At 46.3% G+C, this 23642-nt stretch overlaps 2 protein-coding genes and 1 long non-coding RNA gene across 6 annotated transcripts in view; all 3 read right to left on the bottom strand.

The window, feature by feature from the left end:
- Nucleotides 1-4994: 4994 nt before the first annotated feature.
- On the bottom strand, nucleotides 4995-16126 carry LOC120672594 (programmed cell death protein 2-like). Of its 4 annotated transcripts, none has more exons than XM_039953090.1 (13): nucleotides 15949-16115; nucleotides 15752-15838; nucleotides 14835-15048; nucleotides 14662-14745; nucleotides 14455-14588; nucleotides 14270-14370; nucleotides 13545-13642; nucleotides 13339-13432; nucleotides 13097-13257; nucleotides 12940-13010; nucleotides 7321-7435; nucleotides 6040-6214; nucleotides 4995-5370 (listed from the first exon to the last, which is right to left on the bottom strand). In XM_039953090.1, the coding sequence occupies exons 2-13, from the start codon at nucleotides 15832-15834 to the stop codon at nucleotides 5357-5359; spliced, it is 1344 nt and encodes a 447-aa protein (XP_039809024.1). In that variant the 5' UTR covers nucleotides 15835-15838; nucleotides 15949-16115; the 3' UTR covers nucleotides 4995-5356. The 4 variants fall into 4 exon arrangements, with proteins under 4 accessions (XP_039809024.1, XP_039809022.1, XP_039809025.1 ...); XM_039953088.1 differs by having other exon boundaries at nucleotides 4995-5356; XM_039953091.1 differs by lacking the exon at nucleotides 15752-15838 and having other exon boundaries at nucleotides 4995-5356; nucleotides 15949-16126.
- LOC120672595 lies at nucleotides 8083-12933 on the bottom strand. The gene is made up of 2 exons (XR_005674209.1): nucleotides 8394-12933; nucleotides 8083-8304 (listed from the first exon to the last, which is right to left on the bottom strand). It is a non-coding gene; the product is annotated as an uncharacterized LOC120672595 (long non-coding RNA).
- A 363-nt stretch (nucleotides 16127-16489) lies between the features above and the next one.
- The window catches only part of LOC120674665 (developmental protein SEPALLATA 3-like), an 18189-nt gene continuing 11036 nt past the window's right edge, over nucleotides 16490-23642 (bottom strand). The window contains exon 2 of the mRNA XM_039955805.1: nucleotides 16490-16711. Coding sequence (XP_039811739.1) covers nucleotides 16490-16711 — 222 coding nt within the window. The remainder of the gene's footprint in view (nucleotides 16712-23642) is intronic.

Raw genomic sequence — 23642 nt, 5'->3', positions numbered from 1 at the left:
ACCCCGCTTCACTCGTATCGGCCGGAATCGCTGCCAAGGGTGTGATCTGAGGTGCCACCTCCCCTTCTTCCATTGAATCAGGTGAGATTGGGGGGATGGATTATGACGGCACCCTCGAGCAGACAACAGCGAGCTTGGTACTCGGGGCTTTGATCCTTCAATGCCGGCCATGATGGTTTAGCGGTTGGATGATGGTGGGATGCAGCTAGGGTTTAAGGAGGTGTGGAAGAGATGGAAACAAAGTAGAAGATAAAGGTAGGACTTGGTTCTGGGGTAAAAGCCACGAAAGTCTCTCTTCTCCTCGTGACAACCCGACGGGGCTCATGGGTTTGAGCTTTAGATGGGCCAAACGGCCTGTAGACCGAAGATAGGGTGTAGCGAAAATGGCCTCTCATGCCATATTTCAATATAATGTTTTGGCGATTGATGACACACACACAACACTTGGACTAATATGATTGTTAAGATAAACATTCTCAGGCTTTTAGGTTCAAGTGATGACAAAGGGAAGATACGCGTAGCAAGGCCCGAAGGGCCGCCCCTACGGGGGTTCCGCGCAATGGACCCGGTGCAATGGGCGATAGGCAAATTGTACTCATCGGTGCAATGGACCCAGAAAGCTGAGACTAGGGTTTTGCGCCGGATGAAACGACGATGCCTGAAGACAACTCGTCGGTGCAATGACTTGAAGTGAAGACAGACTCAGAGACACCGGTTAAACCGACGATAAAGAAAAAGTGAGTGTCGGTGCAGTTGTCCAGAGACTCCATTTTTCGGGGGGTTCTGAACTTTGCACTCACCGGTTAAACCGACGTTAGTTTTGAGAGCGTCAGTCGATTGATCAAATAGCCGTTGGCAGTTTGTAACGGCTAGTTGCTGGGAAAATACACTCACCGGTTAAACCGGTGATGACAAGAACTGAGCGTCGGTTTAACCGGCGTTAAGGGATTTCGTCAGCCTTTTCCCAACGGCAAGTTTGGGGTGTGTGGGCTATATATATGCCACCCCACGGCTCATTTGAGAGTGCTGGAGACCAATGAAGTATACAAGAGCCAAAGATCATCTCCAACCACCATAGAACTTCATTGTACATCATATAGGCTTAAGCACACTTGTGAGAGTGCTTAGTGCTTGTAATAGGGATTAGTTCTTGCCAGAGCTCCCTTGAGAGAAGTCTTGCTGCGGCAAGCAATCCTTGTGATCCGTCGTGTGACCCTCCGACTTGGTGTGGAGTGGCAACGACACTTTGTGCGGGGGAAGAGGAGGTCCCCTCCTTGGTGGAGAAGCTCCATAGTGGATTTCGGCCGGGTGACCGAGAGAGACGGTAGCGGTGCACGAGACTCGGTGTCTTGTGGGCACTTGCCTTTGCTTGCCGGCATCGCCTTAGTAGCGTAGTGCAAGACGGTGATCGGAAGAGCCTCGGTGTCCCGTGGACGTAGGCGTTTGTGCCGAACCACGTTACATGACCGTGCCTACTCGGGAGTTTGCATCCCTCTTGCACTTACCTCTTTACTTACCGTATTACGTTTCCGCATTTACTCTATATTGCATGCATTTACTTTCCTAGTTAGTTTGATTAGGATTGGCTATAGGTTGCAAGTTTTTAGGGGTAAGTAGAGTGTAGCATAGATAAATCTTAGTCATAACTAGCATGTGTAGGACGTGTTAGGTTTATCTTATGCAAGTAGTTTGAGTCCTAGGTTAAAAAGCGATTAGCGACCCTATTCACCCCTCCCCCTTTAGGGTCGGACACCCCGGTGATCCTTACATAGGGCCAGAGGGGCCAGCCCATACTCAGCCGACCATGGCTGGGCCCCAATGGGCCCCAACTTGGTCAGGGTGACAAGTGGGGCCATATATGATATAAATCAAGCGGACCCCTCTATCACTTTGGCCATTATACCCTTTAATTAAGCATATAGCCGTGATCGACGATATCAATCACGTCTATGTCTTCGTTAAGAGCTTTGTCGTAGTCTAGCAAAGTCTTAAGGCGGTGACGATTTACCTTAAAGGTGTTTTAGTCGTTGTCCTGTATCATTATCACTCCATGCGATGAGACACCAACAATTTCACCCCTGGAGTTGAACAACAACACCTTGTCCCCTGGGTTGAAAATCTTAGTGATCCTCTTGTCATGCCATCATTTGGTTCTCTCTTTATAGATTGAGGCTTTATGGTAAGCCTTGTCTCTCCACTCCTCTAGCTTCGAGATTTGCCACATTCTGTGCTCTCCGGCTTGTTTTAAATCCATGTTCCATTTTCGGATAGACCAGTGTGCACGGTGCTCCAGCTCTACGAGTAGGTGACATGTTTTCCCATAGACGACCTGGTAGGGTGTCATACCAATGAGAGTCTTATATGTTGTACAGTAAGTCATAAGCGTCTGGCAACTTGTGCCTCCATGCCCTTCCCATCTCATCAACGGTGTTTTGCAGAATATTCTTGATCTGCTTATTGGATGTTTCAGCTTGACCGCTGGTCTTAGGATGGTAGGGGGGTTGCGATGTTATGCTCAGTCCCAAGTTCCTTGATAAAGTTCCGGAAGACACTATCTATAAAATGCGACCCTCCGTGTGCCAAACTTGGAAAGATATTCTCATGGAACATCTTTCGGGCGTGCATAGCATCCACAGCTGTAACATCCCGGATTTTTCCGGAATTTTTAAAAGTCAAAAATTGCGAATTTCAAATTTTTTTGTGGCAGTGTTGAAATTAAATTAAGAATTAATATCGGTTAGTGTGAACGCATTTGTTGTTATTCAGTTCTAAATCGCCCTACCTTGTTTATTCGTTATCGAATTGGGTTGCTTCATTGCTTGAGGTGGTGTGGGAAAATAAATCCGAAGTGGACCCTTCGAATTTATTTTCGAATACTAACTACTTTGGGCAGGATTCTACTTTGAATTATTCATTCAAAGTAAATCCTAAACCCTAACTCTAACCTAGGCCCAAAGCCGACCCGCTAACATACCCACTACACACGACTCGTACCCGGATCTTAACCTTAACCCAACTCTAGCCCTAACCCTAACTCAGGTCCAGCCAGCCCGACTGAAAACCCTTAAGCAAAACCCCCCAACCCAGTGCGGCCCGATCTTGGCCCGAACCCGAAACCTAAGGCCATTGTGGCCCGCTATCCAGCTAAACACCAAGGCCGGTTTGGTCTACTACCCCACCAAAGCCTGGATGGCCATTTCGGCCTGCCCGCTGAAACCAACCCAACTCCGCCCTGCACTGCACCACAGCCTGAAACCCCGCACAGCCCGCTTTGTCCATCTCCGCCCAGCCCGCTTAGCGCTCCGGCGTACCCCAGCCTGCTGCCCCGCTTGCCCCGGCCCGTTGGCGTGCGGACGGCCCAGCTAGCCCGCTCGCCGCGCAGCCGGCTCGCGCTTCGCCTCGGCCGCTGATGAGCTGGCCCCACGGGGCAGCTTTCCTCTTCCCCTATTCTTCTCCTCCGCACGCGCCTACCCTGCTTTAACCGCTGCCCCGCCGCTTTTGCCGACGCCAGCAGCAACGCCCGCCTGCCCCGCTCCGCGACGCGCGAGCCGTGCCTGCCGCCGCGCCTTGCGCTATCAAGCCTGCCACCCCGCACGCACCACTAGGAGCCCGCGCGGATCCCGGATGCTCGCCATGCGTCCTCGGCACGACCGCCGAGAATCACCGCCGTTCGGACCAAATTTGACCCCCCGGTGCCCTAGCTCGGCCTATAAAACCCCCCGGCGTCCGACCCCCTCCTAAACCCTAGAGCCTGGGCTTGGTTTCCACTCCGCGGCCGCCGCCGCCGCCAGAGGAGTCGACAAAAAGGAGGCTGGCGAAGGAGGAGTTGCCGCCACCGGGAACGCCGTCGTCGAGCCAGCGCCCACGATCGTCTACACCGATGTTGTTGCTCTGCCTATACAGCCTCGCCCCGCCACTACTCCAGCTCGCCACTGCGCCTCCCTGACCACCTCAAGCCACCGGTGAGCCACTGCCTTTCAATTTTTGCCCTCACCGTGTGCCTGAAGAATTTTTTCCCTCACCGTGTGCCTGAAGAGCGCCGTGCCACTGACCTGGGGAACCAGGAGCCCGCGTGCACGCGCACCTCGCCGTGGCTAAAGGCTTCGCCTTTGGCCGCGCGCCGGCCAAGTCTGAGTGCTGATCGCCACGCCACGACACAATAGTTGTGTCGCGTTTCGTTTCTGGGATCCAACCGGGTGAAAGGAGATAAGGATTAGGGTTTTACTGTCTTTTCCTCTTGTGTTTTTTCTTTTTCAATTTTTCTTCCATTTAAAAACGGCACGCAGCCAAACAGTGTTATAGAGTAGTAGCAAACGGTTTCTTCATTTCAAAATAATGATGGCAAAATCACAAAGTTCAAAAAAAGGGGAAAAATCACCATTGAGCTTTGAAGCAGGGCATGGAAACTTCATCCCCATACAATTTTTGCACAGCAACACGTATGTATTAAGAAAGTAGCGAATAAACAATAGGGAGAAGTTCGATTTACATCCTCGAACTATCACAAAAAACTAATTCACCCTTCAACTACAAAACCAGACAACATAAACCATCCAATTGTCTAAACCCAGCAAATTTGGCCCTTGGGGTGGTTTTGAAGGTGCTTTGCATTTTTCTAAAGAATATAAAAATATCTAATTAAATCTACAAAATCAAAACTAATTTTTTTTAAATCAGAAAAATATGATAGTAGTACCAAAATTTTGCTAAAAATGTAACATATCTATTATTGCTTCATTTGAATCTTAGTTATTCAAAAATCATAATTATAACTACAAGCAAACAAATATTATGAATATAATAAAAAATAGATTTTAAATGAATTACTTATAAATTTTTTAGTTTAAAGTTGAATATTTTTAATTCTCACAAAATGGAAAAACCACCTTCAAAACCACATAAGGGGCTAAATTTATCCAGATTTGAACAGTTGGATGGCCTCTGTTATCCGGTTTCGTAGTTGATTGAAAATCAAACTTTTGTGATAGTTCGAGGGTGTAAACTGGATATTTCACTAAATTATATAATATTTAATCTCAACAATTGTCCACACCAGACAATACAACTATAAATAACAGAAGAATGAACATTATAATCTGTTAGTTTTAACAGACAGCACTCAACAACATAAAATGCAATAGGAGTATTGCCTTGGAGCGTTTAGCAGAACTCAGCAACTGTAAATAGGAAGGTGACAAGATCAACACATAATGGAACGAACTGATACAACTGGCACCATGACAGGTTGGCGAGGTGAGTGAGCACCCCCAACCTTCCACCCCCTTCCACCATGACAGGTGCACATACATCTATAGATCGGACCGGAGAATCTTATTCGTTGAAGGAGATTGGTAACCTAGAAAGAAAGAACTATAAAGGTCTCAAATGGAAACAAATAGTCCAAAGCAGAACATTAGTTTACAAGACATGAACCTACATAATGTAGCAAGAAAAATTAGGTAAACCAATCATGATTCAGATGATTCCATCTTTCATGAAACCAGCAAAAATCTAATAAAGAAGGATTTTTGCGGGTGTCATTGGAAAAAAAATGAGACAGGAAGAGGCAGACAGCCACCCCGCATTGCACTAAGGAGGCAACGAGACTCGAACCCGGGCTGGCTGCCTGAGAGCACGCTCTGCTAGCCGCTTAGCCCGCGAGAGCCTCGCTGCGGGTGTCATTGACAAAAGATGTTTCTGCTTTAGTGGGCTCAACAGAGCCACCTTTCGCCCACTTGACAACATCTCATGTAATATATTTGATTTTTACTTGTACATGGTGTTGTCCACAGTGAGGGTTAAATTTTAAGCCTTGGAGAAACAACAATAATATTAGGTAAATTTTGACTACCCCACGCAGCATATTATAGAAAAAGTTTCCTAATCATACCACCCCAGATACTTGAACATAGAAACAGAAAAGTGCCACACTTCATTTGGTGATGCAGATTTATAGATTACTAAAAAAATCTTTAGAATAGCATCAGAAAGTAAAAAATGGTCATATACACTAAAAATGTTGTAAGTGCATGGTCATACCAGAACTGCGGTATCTTGTCGCAGTAGTTGGGTATAACTGAACCCATACAAATTCTTCCTTGTAATTGATATTTCGATCACAGGACCCTTGACATGTAAACACAACTATTGTTGCCCAATCAAGAGAGTCGGGCTTATTTTCAACATGGAAGAAATGGAGCAGCTGTGGCATTATCTGCACACCAAAAATTGGAATTAATGATTGTCTAATGAATGACCGTGCTAGGAATACAATCAGAATACTTATGCCAAGCAAAATAATCTATCTGCCTATCTGGTCATGATAAAATAGTCTGCAAGGTTGCGTTTTCTAATCCAAAATATATTTTGCATTTTAAGCACTAAATTTGTTTGCATAAAAAACTAACCAAAAGTTGAATTACAAAAGAAAAATCTCAACATGCTTGTATTTTCGGTGCCATCCATGGCAACAGCAGGATGGATGGGTGGACACAGCCAGGCGACCGTAGTGCTGGAAAACACGTACACACAGACACTAACAGACCATGCAGGATCACCACCACTAATTCCTGCATCCATGCTCTATCCGTTGACTATATACACATTTCATGCAGGTAAAGTTTCATATATTCAATGCATGTTACAGCAGAGTGTAGCACAACAAACTATAACATTATGCAATGCTGTCAGCTCGTAAATTTCAACCCATCCTTCAGGGTATGCCCATTTACCTGGATATACTATGATTTGCTAGCCTGTTGCAAACTGTCAAAATATGCATACTTATTAATAGTACTAAACAGCTAGCTAAATCGTGAATGGTGAAAATTAACAAAAGAATGAGTGAAATGCACGGTCGGTCCTTAAAACTTTTCATGGAGTGCCATGCACGTCCATAATCTTTGAGAATGCAGATTTGAGTACCTGACTTCTCAAATGTGTCAACTAGTCCTAAAGTTCCCAAAAAAACCCTATGGTTGCTGATGTGGCTTGTTAGTGGAGATTCATATTGACAAGTTGGGGATTTTCAGCAATTTGGACCTAGATGGCATTCTTTGACAAGTTTATGGACCCTTATATGTAGTTCTAAAGTTCATGGACCTAGATGACACTCCACAAGGACTGCCCGTATAGGCAGATAAATTACTCCCTTTCCTTTTCTTAGGGGGGCAGGTTTTTTCTACAAAGGGTGGGGCTATTCTCCTTTAACATAATATACTGCAAAAAAGAAAATCATAATACATGGATCTCAACAATATATCTTCCTTTGCAGAAACCAGTAAACTGAATAGTGCGCTAAAAAACGAAAACCTGGCCAACCTGAAACTCATAGCGAAGTGGACCGCTACAGTAGATGCATGACGGGATAGCTGCAGTGGCCAGAGACCCAGATGACATCGCCCAAAGAGGTTTTGCTTTTGCCTCCCTGCAGTACCTGCATAACCAAATAATGGAAAGCATGCTCAAGATAGTTCTCAGGTCAAATATGGAAGCAAGCTAAAGAACTGAACGAGGTTTATTACAAAATCATGATGATGAGCTTAAAAAGTGGGGCAAACAGTAAGAGAAGACTAACATTAGAATCAAATAGTATTCAGTAAATCAAAAAATATTGTTTACAGATTCGCAGAGCTGCACGTCCCGCCAGCACTTCCCAATCCTGGATAAATGTCACCCATTTTGCCCATCAAATTGTGTTCAGCGCTAATTTTTCACTCACTCATGCTTGTCCCCCAATCCATTCCCCTTTTCTTGCCCGAGATCTGGCACGTCCCACTTAAGTAGCAGTAGCGCAGCTCCTTAGGCACACCACACATCCCTGTCATCTAATGCCTAGTGCAGCAAGGAGGATCCATGCCGCCTCTAGGTACACCTAAGTGCCGCGCCATTGCGCAAGCATGTGCCTTTCACACTTAGGCACACAAGAGCTAGCCTTGGGAATGTCTCTCAGTTTAGAATACTAGAACATGAGGCGCGCGATGAACACCCTACCATTTAAACAATTGAATATAACAAATCGAAGGTATTAAACGTGCAATTAAACATAAGTAAATCGAAGGTAGTTAAATATGACAAATGGCATGAATGGTATAGGATAAATTCAACAGAAAAACACAGCATATGGTAACAAATACATCGTGGGTGCACTATCCATCATTCAGGTGTCCAAAAACAGTAGTTGCCTGATCTTGTTTGCTTGACACAAGGGACCAATTGTGAATTGTCTAATCGGAACATCCATCTCAAGAACAAACTCTTTGTTTGGTCTTGACTCTGAGCACATAACAATCTATCAGTAATAACCTACAACATCAAGAACACAACACAAATCTTGTAACTATGGTAAACTGGAAGAAGAAATTTCAGAACCAATGGGATTTAATATAATTTACCAATCGGCCGAGCTTATCTTACAATTTCACTGACTGAACCGAACACAAAGAAGCTAATTCGATACTAAGGCTGAGAGTACTATCAAGTACCAATGAACCAAGCTGATGCGATTATCAGATCTTGGCCGGCAAGCCGAGCAGTACTGTCAGCACCGGAAGACGAGCAGTCAGCGGGCGAGATTGGCGGGCGAGACGTGGTGGGTGAAGACCTCGAGCACGGTGATCTTGCCCTGGACCACCAGCAACGAGTCCACCTCCATCACCGGTGGCTGTTGCTGTTGCTGCTCCAAAAGCGCGCTCGTTACATGCGGCGACGGCCTGAATGTGGGGACAAAGATGGTGGCTAGCTGCGTGGCGGCGGGGCCCGCGATGGTGATGGCGGCGTCATTGAAGCTGGTGGCCATGCCTCTGCAGGCGTCACAAGCTCCCGGCCATCTCCATGCCCACCGCCTCCAGGATGGCCAGTGCCCGCCCGCCTCCATGTGTGCGTGCTCCCGGCAACCTCTGCACCGGCTAGCTGGCCACCTCCAGCCCACGTCCACCCACACTGCAAGCCGCCTCCATGTGTGCTGCAAAGTTCCGCCCGCCTCCTGCTCCCTCTGCACGACGAAGGCAGGCGGAGAGACAGAAGGGGAAGGGAGGCGACAATGGGGATGTAGAGAGCAGAGAGGGAGGGAGAGGCCACTGTGTGCCTAGGCCGGCCCGTGCCTCCTCACTCCAAGCCACGCGCGCCCCACGCCGGATCCGGATACTGCAGGAGCGAGCGGCGGCGGCGAGTAGGTACGATGGAGATAGGCAGAGATGGAGAAGGCGAGGCGGACAGAGAGCAGAAAGGGAGAGTCGGAGAGATGGCGGCAGCAAGGAGCGAGAAAGGGAGGGATAGAGCAGAGGGGAGCGAGGAAGGAGAGCGAGTATTCGAGGCTGCGGGAGCGGGAGGGGGTAAATGTAAAATTGCCTCACAGGAGAGGGACAGGGTTGAGGTCCTACATATCAAAATAAATATTAGTTTTAGGGCCTACGTGGAAAATATAGAAACGTGGATACTATTCGTTCCTGATGAGTTGGGCTTAGTTCTAATTTGTAGAAAGTAGAAGGGCTTATTTGAAAAATAGCCAAATCTCAGGTTGAACGACACGCGTCCACCTTTATTCGTGGAACGCGGGGAGGAGAGCAAACGGCAGCAGGTTTCAATCAACCTGATATCACAGTAAGGCAGAATGGGGTAGAGAAAATATGGTCCGCAGGGAGCAATTTCATCTTACACCTAGGATTTGCTTTCGATTTCTTATGTGAAAAGGTGGAGAAGGCCTGGACCAGTCAACCTACCTCCCGGCTCCCAATCCCATGGCGATCTACATCTGAAGCAGATCTGCGCCGCATCACTATCGAAGTAGCAACCTCCTTTTCATCCTTTAATCCATATTGACTCCTTGCTGTGTGTTTAAGGCACACCATGTGTGTTCCTTCTTTTTCTTCTTGTCCATGGTATTTGTTTTAGTGGTCAAGAAAGCTAAATCCCACCGACCTGACCTTGTCTCCTAGTAGAAACATATAAATTAAAATTGCTCCTATCATTCTCAATGTGCATCTAGGATGGCTACATGTGGAGGTCTTGAAGCGAATACTGGGGATATTGACAATGACAATGCTGAAATGTCAAACAAAACTAAAGACCCTGGATAGAAAATTAGAAATACAATTAGTATCTGAACCTAAGGATAAGAACGAAGTCAAAGCCACAAATGGATCTTTCCGAGCCAAGTAACATCTAGTGGGACCAGAAGTGCTAAGATGTGCTTTAAGTATTCAGGAAGTTAGGGAAGAACTGTCAGCCTAAGTCTGCTCGCACTGGCATCCTATACAGCATCTTGCAGGAGCCATATAGCAGAAAATCTCCTGCAGCGGCATCCTGGGAAGCGTCCGCTACCCAAGCGGACAAGCTCGCTTTCGCTAGGAATAACAGGCTTCCAGAATGAAAGCCATCGGCCAGCGTGGCAACCACCTCGCTGCACGCGTGGAGAGGGAAAGGAGTAGAGCAAAGGCAGCGGCAGACCACAGCCGGCCGGAAGCGCGCGGCGTGGCTGGAACCGCCATGGCCGCCAGATCCGGCGAAGCTCGAGGAGGCCCGCCATGGCGCGCGACGGAGCTCCAGGAGGCCCGCCATGGTGGCAACTTCCCCGCCACCGCCGGGCAGCTCGTCCCCCACCGCCGCCGGCTCGTGCCACGGCGGTCTCGTGCCCGACGACACGGAGGGCACCACCACGCCGGCCATGGCACGACGACCGCCCTCGTGGACCAACGCCACCTCACCGCCGTGGCAGCCGCCCTCGTTGACCAGCACCGCCTCACTGCCGCGGCCGGCGAAGAATCTGCCCGGAGAGAGAGGGAGAGGGAGAGAGGTCGCGCCGGAGAGGGAGAGAGCATGGGAATTGGGGAGGGAGGAGAGGGAGAGAACGAGAAGGGAGGGCGCGGGGAGTAAAAAAAAGTCTGATGTGTGGGTCCCATAGCGAGTAGTTGGTATAGAATAGAGATATAGACAATGCATGGGTGTGGAGGAAAGTGGTATAGAGGAGAGAATCTTGATGACCAGGACAGAATATTTCTTTTAGAGGAAGGAAATAGAGGATGAAGAGTGCAAACAGCCTAAGTTCTCAAGGCGGTAAGGTGAGACATGGTGTTGGACCACCTTCTAATTGACTAAGCAACGAGGATACAATCTCAGAAGAAGCAAGACAGCAGCATGGATGAGAAAGAAAAAGAAAAAAAATTGGGAAGGAGACGTAAGGGATGGCCCAGCCCACCAGGCAGCCGATATAACCTTCCCCTGGCTTGCAGATAAGGTTCTGCCAATCTCCTTCCGATTTGTTTAGCACCTCCGCTGGCTTGCAGATAAGGTTCTGCCAATCTCCTTCCGATTTGTTTAGCACCTCCGCTAGTCCATTCTCAGTGCCACTACTCACTTCCCCATCTCCCTGTCTTCTCACTCCCCGGCAGCCCACAGCTCCTCCAGACCTCCTGGTACCTCTTCTCTGCTCCTTACTGAGTTGCACCCTTTCAGACTGACTGCTCTGCAGCTGGCTGGAGTGAGTACTGCACTGGCTACATGCACTGGAGCTAGCAGGGATGCACCAGCAGCAGCTGCAGGGCCTTGTTGATTGATTTCCATTCAATTCTTTCCCCTTCCTTCCCCTCTATTGCTCTTTTTAGAAAGGCGACAGGGACACCTAGGATTTTTTAGCACCTGGACACCTTGGCGATGCTTTAAAACCGTACTGTCAGGTGTCAGCGTATATAAAAGAGAAATGTGATAGGTCAACAGACTTTGACGAATTTGAAAACATGAAGGTTGATGAATATAAAGATCAAATTCCGCTATCAACGATTAGAAGAAACTGAAGAGCAAGATGCAAGATACAGGAAGGAAAAACAGCAAAGCTGCCAAAGGAGAGATGGCCTATGGTCTATGGATTCATTTGCAGTCCTAATACCAGAGAACGTGGAGCTTAGGAAAATAGAAGCTAAACAAACCAATTCGATTACAGAGAAGGCTGAAAGAGTCAATAAACAGTATAGTCTGACAAAGGGGAACTATGTAAACTTAAAATTACCATATGATGCAATGAATGGAGTGTGTCCGCTCATCAGAGTAAACAGCTTACTATCATCACATCAATTGGAAGCCATTGTTAGTAGTGATCCATGTGTTCTTAGCTTATTTAACTAGTATTAGTCTTAGTCTCGTTAGTATAAGTCAGTTTCCCTTTTTCCCTTGGTCAGTAAGTCTAGCAGCTGTCTTTGACAGCAAATAGCCAAATAGTAGTAGTCAAGTTGATTTTTGCAAGTTATTTGGCAAAGGCACTGCAGCAATAGTGTAGGTCGGTTTGCAAGTTGCTGGACAGCAGCAGTTGGTCATTTTACTATATATACGTACTTATATGCAATCTAAAGCACTAAGCTTGTGCTTCAAAAAAAAAAACTCTCTGCTTCCTGCTCATCCTATAGTTGCTCATATTTCAACAGCCACTGAGATTTGTCGTACAAGATTTTAGATGCAAATAAAACTGGGATGGATCAAATGAAAATGAAACACATGTCTCTACATCAGCTATTTGTGGCAGATTATCCATATAATGTCTCAATATCAGCTATTTGTGGCAGATCATGCGTTGAATCAAGAGAGCTCTCAATCTGCAATGCTTGTTCAAAATATCCTGTTTTATTTTTGTATCTATAATGTTTTGTTAAAATAAAACACATGGCCCTTCATCATACAAAACCATTTTATTGAAATTGAAATATACTTTAAATTACTAAATTAAAATGGTTAATAAACCAATATTGCGCATACATTATTGCTTTATTTAGCCTATTGATATAATGGGCATCATTAAATCGATTTGAAATACAATGATGCTCCAATAGGGGTTGTGGCAAGGCACTCAGACCCATCTCTAGTATTCCTATTCAAAATTAAAATTCACTTCAAAATGGAATATAACAGTAATACAATTACATCCACCATCCAGGAAAACCCATTGACACATACCTCAGCACTTGATGTGGAGCTCTTGAGATGCGGTCTAGAAAAGATGCCCAGCATCTGTTGTCAGCATCAGCCTACACAGATATTGTACTAAATAAAGAAAAGTATAACACTGGTACTTCACCAAAGATTGTTCACGAAGTATGCACAAGAAAAAAACCTCAAACTCATCCATCAAAGACAACATGTGATCTGGTTCGTTTTGTCCTTGCACCACATACAATTCTGAGCTATTGCCATCACAATTAGCAAAACGGGGAGGCTTTTCAGTTTCATCAACCACCGTATATTCAGGCCATGCCGCGCCAGCAAATACTGGAACTAATTGGCACACAAAGAAACATCATGAAGCAACCAGAAATACAACCATAAGAGACAAAAGAGCACTCAAAACAAATCTACCTTTCCTTGCATCTGGCAAAATAGAATCAGAATCATTGGGTGCACCTAGAATTTGATGACATTCATTCTTGTGACTGCTACGCCAATCCAATTCCTGTATAAGAACATTGAAGTGATTCCTCCAAATAGCGATATCTAATGATTTAGGAAGCAGACACAAAAAAGATCCAGCTAATGCATCGTGATGATTGTGAATTATTGAATACCTGATGCTTCTTGGAACAGTAGTATGCTTTTCTACAGACGCTACATCTTTTTTCACCTTTCCATGTACCACACCAATGGCAAAGCTGAGCACGTGGTCCTAACAGAAACATTTCAAAGCCATAAAAGATATGATTTAATGCTTACAACCTATATAGCGATGCATATATTGTAATATAACATTAGTCGCTTGGTACAAATGATATGCTAAATGCGAGCTGGTAGGGAAATTCTAATCACATATTTAGGCTTGACTGCATAACATCTGGTGCTGTTTACTACTGACAAGCTGTGTTGTCTGTCATGGATTATTGTCTCTTTATTCTTTATCTTTTGTATTGAGCATTTAGCAGGGGACTGGGGACCTCTGTAACTTTTCTCAAAAACATATAAGAAATTTAATTCATCAGCAAGAAAAGTGTTTTCTAGAGGTTGATGCCAAAAAGAAGTATGAAGCACATTGCTTTTGGAATATAAAAATGTGATGCCCTGTGTCCTTTATTGATGCCTAGACAACTACCAAGGCATGGGATGTGCATGTGCACCAAGACATGATGACGTGTGCAAAACTGCATCAATTCTTTCTTTATCTTACACACAATTCAGTTTATTGACAACAGGAAGTCTTGCATGTCTGTCCCAAAAATTCAAATACAGAGCAAATCAAGTGCAACTAAATAATATACATGCACGGAGAAGATAAACAATATTAAGCAAACAAAAATACCTCCAGCACACTGTGACTCAATGGATTCACTGCATCCTTCATGTTCTTCAAGTTGATAAAATGCATTGTCCTGGGCCAGCTGGCACCGGAAAACCTTCACACTGCAATCCAATTTACTCCAACTGACCAACATAAGCAATGGAAATATCGCATAACACTATGATAAAAAACTGAAATTCATTTACCTTCTTTTAGGATTCGCAGCTCTGTCCTTCCCCTGTTCATGCTGGTCTAGGAGTAAGCATGCCATTGAAGGGCACATGAACACAAACAATGTCCGGTGGTAGGCTGTTTCTTTCGAGTGAATTGGTGCATAAACCTGCATACAAGAAACAAAGTTTGCTGCCAATCCTGAATATGAACAATATGTATTCTTGTATATGAAGAAAAACCTGGAGAACAAAGCGCAGTGGCTCGCCACAGAAGTCACAGCTCCTCGACTTGCCTGATGGCAAATTCACAGGATCAAGCCAGGCCTGAAAAAATTCAAACCATGTCAAAACCGGAGAAAATACAAACATCATCATCGTTAAGTCAGTATAATGCAACTGTGTTTTGTATGCACCGGAACACCGCCAGCTTTGTTGGGGAAGTGTTGTGGGAGAAGAAGATGCCAGTCCTCTGGTTCCTCAGGCTCATCTATGAAACCTAATGTTACTTGAGGCTCCATGACCTCGTCATCTTCATCATCCGTGCAATCAATCTCGGGAACAGGATATGTTTCCTCATTGGAGGTGATATGGAGGTTTTGAAGCTTGTTGGTGTTGGATTCCATCTTTCTGGACAATTGATTCAGAGTCAACATAAATACAAGGAGATGGGTAATGCCTACCTGCATGGAAAAGATGGGCAAAACACAGCAACCCATGCACAAAAACTCCACAACAAAACTAGTATCAGCATTTTCTACAAGATTTACATCAGGTGCAAACTATTAAAAAGACTTAGTTTCACAAAGTCGCAATAAGTTTGATATAACTATCACAAAACTACACTTTTAAACAATAATTTTGGAGAACCATGCTGACAATACGTAAATCATCACTTAAGTGTTCACCATATGCAACGAGTGGACCCACATCGACCACACAAAGGTGAATAAGGATATTAATAAAAGTGCATGTTTTTCATGAGTAAGACAAAGCTAAAGAAGTTCCACTAATAAATGTTTTATGGAAAAGGCTGGCCCTAAGCCTTTGGTATCACAATAATTTGGTGGAGCGCACGGGGCTCGGCGGCCGGCGCGGACGGCGGTGCGCGGCAGGGCAGAGGCCGGCATGCGGTCCGGCGGCGGCGGCGTCGCGTCGGGCAGCGTTGCAGGCCCGAGGGCGGCGAGCGGCGAGGCTCCTCACGGCGTCCGTGGCCGCGGAGGGGCAAGGCGCCGTGGTGGGCCCCGCGCCACGTGGTTCTGTAGAGGAGGAACGGGAAGTACGCTGGATTTGGAGGGACGGCCTGCTTCCGCAATGGTAGCGGACTGCTTACAGTGTGCCGCTGCAGCTCTTCCGTGCGGTAAAAGTCCTGAAGGGAGCTTTAAAGGTCCCCGCTGCAGGCAGCCTTACCTTCATCCATCTTCTCACGGTACCAATCATGTAGACACATCAAAGCAGATGAGAGAACACTAGAACAGAGAAGCACTGACGCAGCCCAAGCGGAAGAGATAGGGGAGGGAAGAGACTTGCCGGTGTTGGGAGGGCCGAAGGGGACGGCTTGCCAGAGAGGAGAGGGGGTGCCGGGGCGGCTTGCCGGAGAGGTGAGGGGTCGCTGGGGTGGCTTTCCTGCTGCCCCGTGGTTGCGCTTGTGTGCCGACGGCCAAGGTATGGAGGCTGGTGGGAGCAGAAACGGGGAGTTAGGGTTGGAAACAAGTATTTATGTCACACTGATGGGCTAGGCTGTTAGGAGTGTGTGGGGGCTGCACAGGATGACCGATTTTTCTCAGCCCGTCGGGTCGGCCCACGGGCTAAATTTTCAGCCCGAGCCCAACCCGAATTTATGGCCGGGTTAAAAAAACGCCCCATGCCCGGCCCGTGCATTTTTCGGGTCGGTTCGGATCGGGCTTTTTCGGACGAGTCGGATCAGGTTCATCGGATCGGGCGGCCCATGATCAGGACTAAGTTGAAGTACTCCTTGGTCATGCTGTCAATTGAAAAAAGGATCATATTGTATCAATGCGACAGCAAACTGAAAGGAACTTGATGATAAGTAGCAAGCATCACGCATGCCTCACCCCTTGTGGTCTTTGGGGATCCCGGCGATGGCACGGTACAGCTCCCTTAACTCCAAATTTCCTATTCCCCACTCACCATGCCGCTGGATCTGGATCCACGGCGGCCGCATTTGGCGCCTGGCAGGCCACATGGCCGGGGTTCGGAGGAGCGCCGCGGCGATGGCGATGATGAGGGCGTCGCAGAGGAGGAGGCGCAGGGCGCCATGCCCCTTAGACAGCTGGAGCGGAGGCGGCGTTCTGCGGGCCCAACCTGGTCAGCCACCACCCGCTCGCCGTGCGGCCGTGAGGGAGAGAGGAGAAGGAGGAGAAGATTGGCCCCCCGCCGCTGCTGGGTCCTCGGCCTACCACATTGCCGGGAGCCGCGGCCGAGCTCCGCCGAGGAGGAGCCGGTCGAGGCATAGCTCTGCCTGGCGCGCCCCGTTGCTGCTCCGGACCGCCATTCTGCCGATGCCGGCCCGTCGCAGCTCAGCCCACCCCCCCCTGCATCCCAGCTCCGCTCCGGTGAGATCTGGTCAAGCAGACCCCAGATCCGGCGAGGAGGTCGAGCCCCAGCTGCCGAAGGTGGAGCCTTGGGCCATGGACGCGGACGTGGAGGGGCAGCACGGGGAGGGGAATAGCACCGCCAGCCACGGCGGTGCGGGACGCGGTGGCGGCGACTGTTGGAAATATGCCTTAGAGACAATCATATTTCCTTGTATTCATGATTAATTCCTTGAATATCCATGGATGACAACTTGTATTGATTAATGCTTATGTGAAGTATTTGTGAAACTATTTACTTGTATGGATATTCTAAAATGTTCCTAGTCGAGTTCATGTGAGGACACACATGAATATTAGACTAGCACATATATTAGTTGATTGACTACGTTTCACAAGTCATGGACATGGGGATGTCAAACTAATAATGTGTGTTCATGTGAGACATGAGACAGAACTGACCCAACACGAGATGATGACTTCTCATTACACAATATGTACGCTGTGTCCTAAGACCTGAAATCGTCGTATGTACTCAATATGTGAACCGACTTACTTAGGAGCCATCAAACGCTACACCGTAACTGGGTAGTTATAAAGGTGGTTTTCGGGTCTGTCAAGAAGCATGCTGTGAGACATAGTCGGTCAAGATGGGATTTGCCCCTCTCTACAAGAGAGATATCTCTAGGCCCCTTGAGTGATTCGGATCCAGAAATGCATGGCCATGCTAGGGTTAAGAGTTAACCAAGAATTCCGAATCACAGGATCGAGAAAGAGTAGTCGGCTTCAAACTAGACCAAATATGGTGAGGCAAAGGGAACAACATGTATAAGATTGTGACGGATCGACAGATATGATTCGCGCGCCCTTAGGAGTTGACACGTCTTGCTAGAGACCGCTATCAACTACTGGCCAGTAGGAGTACTTGTGGCAGAACCGTCCGACATAAACCAGCTTAAGTGCACTAACTATCGTTGCAAAGGCAATTTGGTTTAACTCGCACAGCAGACGGAGCACATCGGAGGTTCGTTAGGTAAATTCACGATAAAACCACTTAAACCTGGATCGAACAAAGCAGCATAACTCATGCGAAGGCAAGTCCAGAGATTACAACAATACACCATATATTACAACACAGAGAATTTAACATAACTGCAGGATTACAAACCAAGCTCCACACTTAACAAAGTGCTTTGCAAAACCAACATAAAAGAAATTCACCAGAGTCCTTTATTTTAGCAGAAAGTAAACACGTGAAACAAACGTCGACATGGGTGTCACGATGAAGCCCATTTCATGACATCACTCGTTCTTGTCATCGGTGGCCGGGGACGTATCCCACTCCACGGACCAACCAGGCGGAAGAGTGCAAGGCCAGGTCAGACTGGCAAACATGTCCTCCAAAGTATCTCCTGAAATAAAATGAGCCACAAGCAAGGCTGAGTATACTAATACTTAGCAAGGCTTACCCAACTAGGATATATTTAGTCCTTTAACTAAACATGCAAGGCTTTTGGCTTGTGGGGGTTTGTTTTTGCTAAAAGCCACAAAGAGTAAGTCCTTATTTTCATATTTTTGCTTGCAAGTTCTAGTTCAATTAACCATTCTACATTAGCATCTATCCAGTAGCAAACATGGTGGAAAACAATTATCTTTCATCATCCAACAATATTCATCAGCATACATATTCCACTTATTACTCTATGTGGTAAAAGGGTTAAGCAGTCTCAATAACCGGTGAGAAACGGACGATTTGAATCGAATTTGTTAACCTGGCCAGGTAGGCCTAAACACAAGTCACATGGTTACTCCCAGAGTCACACGTGCAACTTTTCCCTTCAATTCCCGCTTCATGGAGCAGGCCCACCGCCCTCGACTACAGAGCCCGGCTCTGCACCCGTCATTAGCTAGATGAGAACGACGTCAAGACGGTGGGGAGTATATTCTGGCTGCGGTTCAATCCAGTACTTAAGCTTACCGATTACCATATTCTCGGCATGTGATTAGTACGTTCAAACGCTTAACCACCACTACCACACACTGCGGCCTTATCACTTTTCACTAAACAGACGGGGCATCCCGAGTATCACGACCCCGCCCGTAGACCTTATAGTTGTAGTAAGTAGTAAACACCCAACTCCTATTATTTCTCGCGAATGACAGGAAATCACTCGACTTCTACCGAACAATTAGCATAGCCAACTAGCGACCTACACACACTAGTATTCAGGCATCGGTACCTAGGATTATGCAACTAAGGTTCCAGTCAACTCCTGTAAACTTAAATGCACAAATAGATAGGAACGATAATAAGTTGCATAAATTTAAAAATAGAAGGACATGCTCCGGGGCTTGCCTTCCTGGGCGTAGCTGGATCTGGGCTCTTCCGAAATCGGGTTCAGGTCTTCAGTAGCTTCAGTTAGATTCACCTGAGCTTCACGCTGCTCACTCTCGGACTCGGGCACCAGCTCGTATGTTCCGTCAGCAAGAGTAGTCGAATCTATATGAAATGCACATGTATGAGTTGTGTGACGATAATAATTTATTATTTGCTTCTCTATAAAATTGTAATTCAACATAGGTTAGATAGGCACCTAGTAACTTCCCATAATTTCCCTAGGGCTTTACGAACTAGGCACCATCCTTAACGAACCAACGTATTTTGCAAACGCAATTTTTGTGGTCAAACTTTTAAGAAAATTATTCGAAACTCCTATCATTCTCCGGTGCACGCTTTGTTCGGCTCTGATACCAGCTGTGGCAGAACCGCCCGACATAAACCGGCTTAAGTGCGCTAACCATCATTGCAAAGGCAATTAGGTTTAACTCGCACAGCAGACGGAGCACATCGGAGGTTCGTCGGGTAAATTCCTGATAAAACCACTTAAACCTGGATCGAACAAAGCAGCATAACTCACGCGAAGGTGAGTCCAGAGATTACAACAATACACCATATATTACAACACATAGAATTTAACATAACTGCAGGATTACAAACCAAGCTCCACACTTAACAAAGTGCTTTGCAAAACCACATAAAGAAATTCACCAGAGTCCTTTATTTTAGCGGAAAGTAAACATGCGAAACTAACGTCGACATTGGCTGTCACGATGAAGCCCATTTCATGACATCACTCGTTCTTTGTCATCGGTGGCTGGGGACGTATCCCACTCCACGGACCAACCAGGCGGAAGAGTGCAAGGCCAGATCAGACTGGCAAACATGTCCTCCAAAGTATCTCCTGAAACAAAATGAGCCACAAGCAAGGCTGAGTATACTCATACTCAGTAAGGCTTACCCGACTAGGATATACTTAGTCCTTTAACTAGATATGCAAGCCTTTTGGCTTGTGGGGGTTTGCTTTTGCTAAAAGCCACAAAGAGTAAGTCCTTATTTTCAGATTTTTGCTTGCAAGTTCTAGTTCAATTAACCATTCTACATTAGCATCTATCCAGTAGCAAACATGGTGGAAAACAATTATCTTTCATCATCCAAGAATATTCATCAGCATACATATTCCACTTATTACTCTATGTGGTAAAAGGGTTAAGCAGTCTCAATAACCGGTGAGAAAACAGACGATTCGAATCGAATTTATTAACCTGGCCAGGCAGACCTAAACACACGTCACGTGTTTTACTCCCAGAGTCACACGTGCAGCTTTCCTTCAATTCCCGCTTCACGGAACAGGCCCCACCGCCCTCGACTACAGAGCCCGGCTCTGCACCCGTCATTAGCTAGATGAGAACGACATCAGACGGTGGGGAGTATATTCTGGCTGCGGTTCAATCCAGTACTTAAACTTACCGATTACCATATTCTCGGCATGTGATAGTACGTTCAAATGCTTAACCACCACTACCACACATTGCGGCCTGATCACTTTTTCACTAAACAGACGGGGCATCCCGAGTATTCACGACACCGCCCGTAGACCTTATAGTTGTAGTAAGTAGTAAACACCCAACTCCTATAATTTCTCGCGAGTGACAGGAAATCACTCGACTCTACCGAACAATTAGCATAGCCAACTAGCGACCTACACACACTAGTGTTCAGGCATCGGTACCTAGGATTATGCAACTAAGGTTCCAGTCAACTCCTGTAAACTTAAATGCACAAATAGATAGGAATGATAATAAGTTGCATAAATTTAAAATAGAAGGACATGCTCCGGGGCTTGCCTTCCTGGGCGTAGCTGGATCTGGGCTCTTCCGAAATCGGGTTCAGGTCTTCAGTAGCTTCAGTTAGATTCACCTGAGCTTCACGCTGCTCACTCTCGGACTCGGGCACCAGCTCGTATGTTCCGTCAGCAAGAGTAGTCGAATCTATATGAAATGCACATGTATGAGTTGTGTGACGATAATAATTTATTATTTGCTTCACTATAAAATTGTAATTCAAACAAAACCCGCAGTTAAAGAGCGAAACACTTGCATTCATATTTTATTGGGCAATCGTTTATAGAGTAGTAACTCAACATTTCTAACTACACAAGGCATCATGATCAACAGCACAAGAAAGCTATACTAACTTCATAAAGTAAGTGGGAGTAGTTCCTATAGCAATTAAATCATGGTTTGTTAATAAATCAACAACTCAGCACACATATAGTAGTAAATTTAGAAAAAATTACTCTAAACAGAATATGAATAGAGTAATCTATCCTGTAAAATTCATGCCAAAACATGTATCCATTTATTCATAACAATTCAATCATTCAGACCACACCTAGAACAAGATTGAATTATACAGGCTAAACTATAGCAAAACAGAAGCTTAAAATTTAACAGTAGATCTACGCAGGGATGAATTAGCTACTGTGAATTTTTCATGATTTTATCTACACAGAATTAATTCTAAGAAAATAAACAAAACAGACATTAGATTAACAAGATTCATTTTTAGCTCCTGTTCTAATCATGAACTGGGGCTCAAACTTCATGTACAAGATAAACTATTCAAAAAGATCACTCAAAAATATTTTCAAGATTTATCATCCGCATAAACTATTTATCATAATTAAAGTCTACTAAACAAGTTTTTAAATCAGAGAAATAGCTACACATGAGAACTGACCACGAAATTTTTATAGCAATACTTGTGTCACATGAGTAAATCACCATAAACATTTCACTGCAAGATATGGCTTCAATCATCAGTTAAGAAAAGATAAAACAACTAGTCTTTATTTACCTAGTGACACAAATCAACTTGTACTGCAAAAACTTGCAACAAACACCCAGCTTATTATGATTCTACTGCAAAGAGCTACTCTCAAGGATTCCAGAACAACTAGATTTGCTATTTTACGAATTTTTTACGAATTTCTATTGAATTTCAAAGTTCACTGCAAAAAATTACAAAGGAACCCTTGCTACTACTATTCATCTGAGTCACGGCCTATTCAAATAACCCCCCGGGTTTTTGTTTCTTCTCAACCCGAGGTCCATGGCTGGGGTTTGAAACAGGGAGCGTCGGGCGGCCGGATTCCGGTGCCTACGGCGGCCGGCGGCGAGGGAAATAGGGGGAGGAGCAAGAGGAGGGCGAGAGGGACCTAGGGGTGGGCTCGGTTGGGCTGAGGTGGCTGGAGCGGCGCATCCACGGAGAACAGCGGCCGGCGGTGGCAGGAACGGTGGCGCGGCGGTCTGGCGGTCGTGGGCGACGGCGAGCGGGTCGGGGCACCGGTTGTAGCGAAAATGGCCTCTCATGCCATATTTCAATATAATGTTTTGGCGATTGATGACACACACAACACTTGGACTAATATGATTGTTAAGATGAACATTCCCAGGCTTTTAGGTTCAAGTGATGACAAAGAGAAGATAGGCGTAGCTAGGCCCGAAGGGCCGCCCTACGGGGGTTCCGCCATGACACTTTGGTGCAGGATGGAATCGAAGCCAAGTCAGCCTTTAGGCACCGGTTGAACCGACGGTCCAAGTAAAGGGCATCGGTGCATTGGCAGTCCTTTGTACCAGAGACGATGTCAAGTGCCCAGAAGAAGTTTCTTCAGCACCGTTCAACCGACGGTGCATCGGTGCATACCACCGGTGTAATGACGTCAGCGTCCAGGAGAAGATTCCTTCAGCACCGGTTGAACCGGTGAAGCATCGGTGCAAAGCATCGGTTCAACCGGTGGTCTCTGCGTCAGCCGACAGGAGTCCAACGGCTACTTCGGTTTATGAGTGACCGGAAGAAACCGACGCTACCCCTGCCAGAGGCATCGGTTCTTCCGGTGATACGCAGATTTACAGCTGACCGTTGGAGCAAACGGCTACAAGACTTGGTGGCCTATATATAACGCCTCACCCGTCCATTGAAAGGTGCTGGAGTTGCTGAACATTCTACTACACTTGAAGAACATCTCCAACCACCTTAGAGCTTCATTATACATCATATAGACTTAAGCACACTTGTGAGAGTGCTTAGTGCTTGTAATAGGGATTAGTTCTTGCGAGAGCTCCTTGAGAGAAGCCTTGCTGCGGCAAGCAACTTGTGATCCGTCGTGTGACCCTCCGTCTTGGTGTGGAGTGGCAACGACACTTTGTGCGGGGAAGAGGAGGCCCCTTCCTTGGTGGAGAAGCTCCGTAGTGGATTTCGGCCGGGTGACCGAGAGAGACGGTGGCGGTGCACGAGGCTCGGTGTCTTGTGGGCACTTGCCTTTGCTT

Source organism: Panicum virgatum, chromosome 5N, assembly GCF_016808335.1.
Source record: "Panicum virgatum strain AP13 chromosome 5N, P.virgatum_v5, whole genome shotgun sequence".
NCBI classification, from domain to species: Eukaryota; Viridiplantae; Streptophyta; class Magnoliopsida; order Poales; family Poaceae; genus Panicum; species Panicum virgatum.
This window is presented reverse-complemented; position numbering and strand designations above follow the sequence as displayed.

What these genes read in the sequence shown, in the direction of transcription:
- LOC120672594 (XM_039953088.1), bottom strand. Translation starts at nt 15,834, where the DNA reads ATGAAGGTAAGGCTGCCTGCAGCGGGGACCTTTAAAGCTCCCTTCAGG. An exon ending in CACTGCGCTTTGTTCTCCAG is followed by an intron (nt 14,589 to 14,661) that starts GTTTTTCTTCAT and finishes TCTTGTATGCAG; the next exon opens with GTTTATGCACCAATTCACTC. An exon ending in GCTGCGAATCCTAAAAGAAG is followed by an intron (nt 14,371 to 14,454) that starts GTAAATGAATTT and finishes ATTGGATTGCAG; the next exon opens with TGTGAAGGTTTTCCGGTGCC.